Genomic DNA, 6,886 nt, shown 5'->3' with positions numbered 1-6,886 from the left:
CGATTCATGCGTGCAATTTCCCACATCAAATTTGATGTGGGATATCGTATGCATGACTGATTTTGTAAATCACGTGATTGGCTAACTTCATGCATATTAATCAATCTTGGTAAATTTTCAAAATTGAAGATGCGGATGTCTCGACTAGAACAAGCTAACCAGCTCCCTTTTGGCTACCTATACTTGAATAAAAACAGTTAGTATATAGTTCTAGCCTGCTGAGAACGACATGGACTGATAACCGTAGGCTATACTTAGGAAACTTGCTCACTAGCTGCTACAGATTTAGGCCTTTAGAGTAGAATATTGTTAAAAAGGTAGGCCTCTGTAAGTTAGAACTTAAAAATACGCCAAGCCTCTACTAGAGTCTAGGCTAGGCCTACTACTCAGACGAGGCCTGAGCCATCCTCCTGGAAAGTTAAAGTTTTGTTGTATTTGTATGGTATGCCGTCTAGGCTTAATTGTTTTTGCCATTGCCAAAATTAGTCTTACTAGGGTCTATTCTAAATATTTTAGGCCCGTTTTATTAGGGAGGACTATTTAAATTTAGTCATGCCTAACTAGTCGACGCGAGAGGCGAGTGACTCAGTTTCGTGGCTCCAAAAATATGAACATTTGATTGGTTGAAATTGTTTATTTCGGTCCGCCCATTTATCCAAATACGGAATATAAGATTACGTCATTCTTTTGGCATCCTGGTGCCTGACTTCAGTGTTTTACAAGTCGCTTATTCCGTCTATCTCTAAATTAACTTTCTCGTTGGTGGCGCTGTCCAGAATGAGAAAAATAATTTTTAAAAATAAGAGACTTGTGGCAAGTCTAGTTGTTTACGAACTCGTATAGGTGTAGGCGGATCGATTTAGGCTAAGCCAAAATTTGTCCATGCCGGACCAATATTATCCAAGGAGGACTGATTTTGGCTGGCCAAAATCAGTCACCCGGACAAATTTTAGCAGCTAAAATCGGTCCCCTAGACCAATTTTAGCCCGGACTAATTTTGGCGTGACAGGCCTATACAGAATATGGTTATGAAAGAAAATTTTCATAAAAAATCCAGATACACTACAATAATATACACATCTGCATATTGAAGAACAAAAGATAAAATTTAAAAAACAAAAACTCCTGTATAAGGCAGTAGACACACGCTCCCACTGGGAGCCTATTTTTTTTTACTGTATTGTACACCCTTTGCTTAAGTCACATTCTACCTACATTGACAGAATATGTTACCAAACATATGAAATTGTTAATATAGTACTTGAAAAACATCTCACTACTTGTAAATGTCCAACTACCTGAATACGGAATTAAAACAGAACACTTAATAAAAAAAAATGGTTGTAAAGAACATTGACTCACCACTATCAAATGTCACACTAACTTCAGTAGTTTTGCTTGTATCACCAACATCAAGATGTTTAACTTTCTTCAGAAATTTGACACTACTCTCTGCTTTCTTTTTTCCAGTTCGGTTCTCTTTACTCCTGGAGCTTTCTATTCTTTCTTTGGATGATGGTTTCTTCCCTTCTTTCTTAGAGTCTTTCCTTCTCTGTTCACTATCTTTGTATCTTTTTACAATAGGTCCATTTTCTTTTCTATTATTTTTGGTATTGTTTGTGTGTACAAAGCTACGTATGCCTTTCTTATTCATATCCTCATCCGAATCATCAACAAATTCTAGTTCACGAGACCTCATTGGATCTCTACCATGACTTCTCTTGTGCCTGCTACTTGCATAACTCTCTCGCATGTCATGTTTCTTTTGGTATGATTTTTCATCTTTCTTATGATACTGATCATTCCGGTAAGATTCAGTCCGACGACTTTCTAATTTTCTATCAAATCTTGGCCCATACCTTAAATCCTGATCTTTCCTATGATCTCTGTGAAAGTCTCGTTTTCGGCCAAAATTTGGTTCAATATTCTTATTAAATTGCATAGAAGTAACAATTCGTGATGGAGCACTCTCAATTTGGTCACCAGCTCGGTCAATTTTAGCTTGTTTAAATCTAGAATCTGTATCAATATCACTTTCTGAATCGCTCAAAGATAAATGCTCTGTTGGTAAACTTTTCCCTTTTAGTAATTTTTCATTTTTTTTCAAGGAATCATTGTACGGTTTTTTAGTCTGACTTTTTTCTTTTTGCTTATCTGATTTCCTTCGGTCTAAGATTTTGCTGCGTTCTGTTGAACTTAAGGTACTTCTGCTATCTTTCTCTCTTTTGTTGTCTGAACTATAATTATCTTTTTTTCTAACCTCTTCTGACTTTCTAGGAGGTCTGTCATAATTATGTCTATGTTTATTACCTTCGTCAACATTGTTCCCTTTTCTATCACGATTGCCTTGGTACTTATCAGGTACTCTGCGTGAAATTCTATTTTGCTGTCCATAAGAATATCTAGAATGACTCCTAGATGATATATGATCTGTAACATGATCTCTTTTGAGCCTTTCTTTATGCTCAACACGATCACTTCTTTCTGAATGCTTTTTACGTAACTGATTTCGGAGATCCATTAGTCCTGTTTTACTTACAATACTAGGAGGATCAATACTCTTCAACTTGATGTTTTCAGTTTGTAATTTAATTGTTCCATTTTTTGCTTCAGATATATTTTTTTTCTCAATGATTTCTTCAGTAGATTCCTCCTCCAACTGCCTTCCTTCAGATGAGGAGTCCTCATCCGATTCACTTGAGGAAGTGGAGCTTTCCGTTTCACTAGACTTTTCAGTCTCAGATTCTGATTCGCTAGATGAAGCTGAACCATCATTCTCTCCACTACTGTCGTCAGATTCCTCACTCTTGCCACTCTGGTTGACACTCTCATCATCAGAAATATCGCTGCCATCTGCTTCGTCCGCCGAACTCTCAGGGCGATTGTATTCGGGTTCACTCTCAACATCTTCTTCCTCTTCTGATTCAGTGTCTGATTGAAACCGGCTAAACTTATCATTTCTAACTTCCTTTTTCACTTCTGGGACAACAGGTCCATTTGAAGATGTATCTTGTGAACTAAAATCCACAAGTGGGATTGAGATCAGATTATTTCCTCGCACAGCATTGATAGGTGCTTCTGATAATGGTACAGGAGAAGGTCCTCTTGGCTGTATATAACAAAAGAAAAACATTATATTGCAATGCAATCAAATAGAGCGAAATTTACTTTTAACTATAAATACAAATTTTCAACAATGTCTGGAATTATCTACTTTCTTACTCAGGAATTTAGTCTGTGTTTGTTATTGTGTTTATCGTAAAATAACTTATATTTATCACTGATTTATTGTTAAATAGCCGAAATTGTTTGAATATGATTTGTAATAAATGTAAGGATGAATTTAGTTTGAGGTATATTGACAGATGTTGATGGACTAGTCAGGTTTCAAAATGTTTGATTTTTAATTGCATAAGGTTCAATTAATACAAATTATTTACATGAAAAATGAACAAGTATAGCACTCAAAATTCAGAGCAACAGAATCTTTGTTGGAATCAAATGAACTGGAAATTATAAGAATGATTTCAATACATGAACAACCATATTTTTCTTTCTTAAGAATGAACAAATGTCATCATTTGACTCTGAAAAGCAATAAGTTTGAAGACACGCACATCTTTATTCAGGTCATAACTAGGATTCTATTAAAATGAGGTTCCGTATAAGATCCATAGTCCTGGGGACAGACATCCTGCTGAGACTCGGGGAAAGAAGTCCAGTGAGACTGAAGAATTCTAAATAAAACATGTATATGGGTGAATTTCATCGCCATTTAGATGGTCTATCACCCTGGTTCCTAATACGCAGCCCACGGGCCAAATTTGGCCCATGTGAAATACTGAAATTAAAAATTAATAATAATAAAAAAGTAAATCATTTAATAAATAATTTTCCCATTATATGTGAATACATAAACGCAACCCCTGGGCCATGTCCACTAACAATATTAAAGGAACGATCATGTGAGTGAACATGCCTCGTATTATTGCACAAGAGATGAAGATTTGCACGTTAGGTTTGTATGCAAGCTTGTATCGAGTCTCTGAGTAGGGGAAAACCGCTGAGATCTAAAAAAATGTTTAACAACGACTGTCAACAAACGCCAAAGGTTAGTATTGTCAGATCTAGCTATACCTGGAAAAGCATCTATCGAAAGACTTATTAATTGAGTAGACTCAAAATCGAGTTGGTTTTAGGTTTTACTTAATACAGAAAATAGCACTATAGCACTTGCCACCAGCTAATCGTATTTTGCTTCCACATGGGGCTATTTTCCCCCGGATATCTGCCCCAAGTATTTGCCAATGCTTTTTCTTCCTAGTTTTCCCACTGAATTTTTACATCACTTCATTATACAAGGCAGAACACATTATTTACTATTTCTTTTTTTTTGTATTGGTTAATTTTGCTTTGTTTGTGTTTCTCTGTATAAACTAATTCTTGTTTTTTGTTGTTGCAAGTTTACACCATCAAGGTGTGCCTAATGATACAAAAGCATTATCCAATCAATTAACTGACTCTTGATCCACTCGAAATACTGAAGAAACCTAAGACCACATTGTAGAAACGTTATTTTTTGCATCCAGGTTCACAAAAGGAATAAAGGAAAGAAAACAAGAAATCGCTTTTTAACTTTCTCTTTTGCACTATGAATATCACACCCATTTCCTGGTCGTTCTATATATACCCTTATTTGGCTGCATCAGCTAATACTAAGAAAAGAAGCGGAAATATTATGTCTGGTAAGGAGCGGGAAAGGAAGGGTGACAGTACTTTTGCGTTTGAAGTGCCCTTTTTAGTGAAACCTGTTGATTTGTTCAAAAATTCCCCGAGGTCCTTTACTCTTCCTACAGGAGACCTGTGTTTGTACTCTGCCAAAACTTGGCGATCTATGAGTTGTGCTGGCCGTGTAAGAGGGTATTTGCACAAACACTTTGCAATCTTCTTACCTGAGGTGTAACTGGCTGGGGCACTACAGCTTTCTTTGTCTTCAAAGCTGCAAGTCTCAAAGCTTCTAAATTCTCATCTTCATCTTCTTCCTCATCATCCTGATTGTTATTCTCCTGGTGGTTTGTATCCACTGATGGGGATGATTGGTTGGATCGCTGTATAAAAAAAATCAAAAAAACATTAATAAAATGTGGTGGTCAGAGTGGAACTGTAGCATAGATTCTCACAATCCAACCCTAGGTTTCTGGGTTCAAATCCACCAAAACTCATGACTATAATATACCTTGACACTCCAAGCCTTGTATATAGAACTGCATTACAGTATAATGGAATTTATAAGCACTAAAGATTTTGCACCTTGTGAGTGGCCAGCTTTTTGATTAGAATGAAATTTACATAGTTACTATATAGTAATTATTCATCAGTGATTATACTTTTGCAATAAATAGATTTAGGTTCTAGTATTTTACGATTAATTGTAAATCTCTTTTCCAAACCAAGACAATCAATTGAATACTTACTACATTTAATGAAGCTAAAGCAGCAGATCTTAGGGAGGCCAAATCCTCATCATCCTAGTCAAAGAAAAGAAATATATAAAAAATATGTATGACATTGGCTATTGTTACACCAGACTGTAAAATAGGGCTTGTGGGGGAGAATATGTTCCTAGAATTCTGTTCACGCATTCTAGAAAAAAATCTTGATTTCAGAGGTTGAAAAAACCTTTCTATTTTTTTTATCATATAGTGGTGCAGAATATTCTCTTAAGAACATTTTCCAGAAAAAATTAATGTGATACGACAATCCGTTATGGAATTATGAATTTTTAAATAACATGAGGTCGTCAAGAATTCAGCCTCAAAGCTTATTTTTGTTAGTTACGCACCACTTGGGTTGTTTGTCATTACTTCAAGATGTCTACCGATTCATGGAAAAGGTGTTGGGCGATACCATTCTAAAAAATGGGTGTTATGAATGAAATGTGTGTTGGGTATTAAAATGTGTGTGTAATGGTTAATGCCAGTATAACCATGGAACAGTCTTTGTAGGCAGTGTATTGCTGTGTATTATTTAGTATTATTTCTTGGTTGTTGTGTGTGAAATATCTGCATAGGCCCTGATTTCAGTGTTTTATTTTAGTTATACAGTAGAACCTCGATTTTACGTACGCTATGGGACCGGAGGACGTACGTAAATCGGGGGATTTGTAAAATAGAGGTTGGGTTAAATTTGTGGTAACTTTTGACCTAATATGTACGTAACGCTCAATAAACGTATGTAGGAACGAACGATGTTACCTGGGCTAGACCTAGCCTCTAGGCCTACACCTAGCCTCTAGGCCTACGAATAAAACCATGTGTTTAGTGTCTTTATTCATCACTTTACGATGTCATAATAAAGTGTTCAAATAAAACCATGTGTCTAGTGTATAAATTCATCACTTTTTATCTTTTATTTAACTAAAGAACATGAAAATATTGTAAGATTACCTATACGACAAAGGTAAAACATGCCTATTCTAAACAACAGAGCTCTGGTGTTGTCTGGGCCAGTTGAGACAAACTAAAACCATGTGCGCTGCACTGGGCGAGCCAACCAATTAGCGTTGGTGTACGTGAAACAGCAAACACGTGCTATGCACTGGGCGAGCCAACCAATTAGCGCTCTTGTACGAAACTATGTCTACTCAGCTTCGTGTAGAAAATTCGACCAGACGAGTTTTTTCAAGGTTTGCCACACGAAGCTAAGGAGGAAAACAATTATTTTGAGCACCATCGGTAGTTGTTCATCTCACTCAGTTGACGTGGTTTTAGATTATAACAACCCAATATTAGACTCAATCAACGTCGCTGTTTAATGAAAATACGTTGCATTATGGTTTGTTTATTGTTATAGTTTATTGTTATAGTCTTTTTACTTATGGTTGCTC

At 36.1% G+C, this 6,886-nt stretch overlaps 1 protein-coding gene across 1 annotated transcript in view; it reads right to left on the bottom strand.

The window, feature by feature from the left end:
* Nucleotides 1-6,886, bottom strand: part of LOC117115762 (peptidyl-prolyl cis-trans isomerase G-like) — a 13,889-nt gene that overhangs the window by 5,639 nt on the left and 1,364 nt on the right. Inside the window, exons 2-4 of the mRNA XM_033259691.1 lie at nt 5,475-5,528; nt 4,953-5,108; nt 1,363-3,109 (exon numbers count right to left, since the gene is read on the bottom strand). Of these exons, the coding sequence (XP_033115582.1) occupies nt 1,363-3,109; nt 4,953-5,108; nt 5,475-5,528 (1,957 nt within the window). The remainder of the gene's footprint in view (nt 1-1,362; nt 3,110-4,952; nt 5,109-5,474; nt 5,529-6,886) is intronic.

Source organism: Anneissia japonica, unplaced genomic scaffold, assembly GCF_011630105.1.
Source record: "Anneissia japonica isolate Jap-2015-1 unplaced genomic scaffold, ASM1163010v1 scaffold287962_len325480_cov183, whole genome shotgun sequence".
Lineage (NCBI taxonomy): Eukaryota > Metazoa > Echinodermata > Crinoidea > Comatulida > Comatulidae > Anneissia > Anneissia japonica.
The sequence above is the reverse complement of the archived record's forward strand: the minus strand, read 5'-3'. Positions and strand labels throughout refer to the sequence as shown.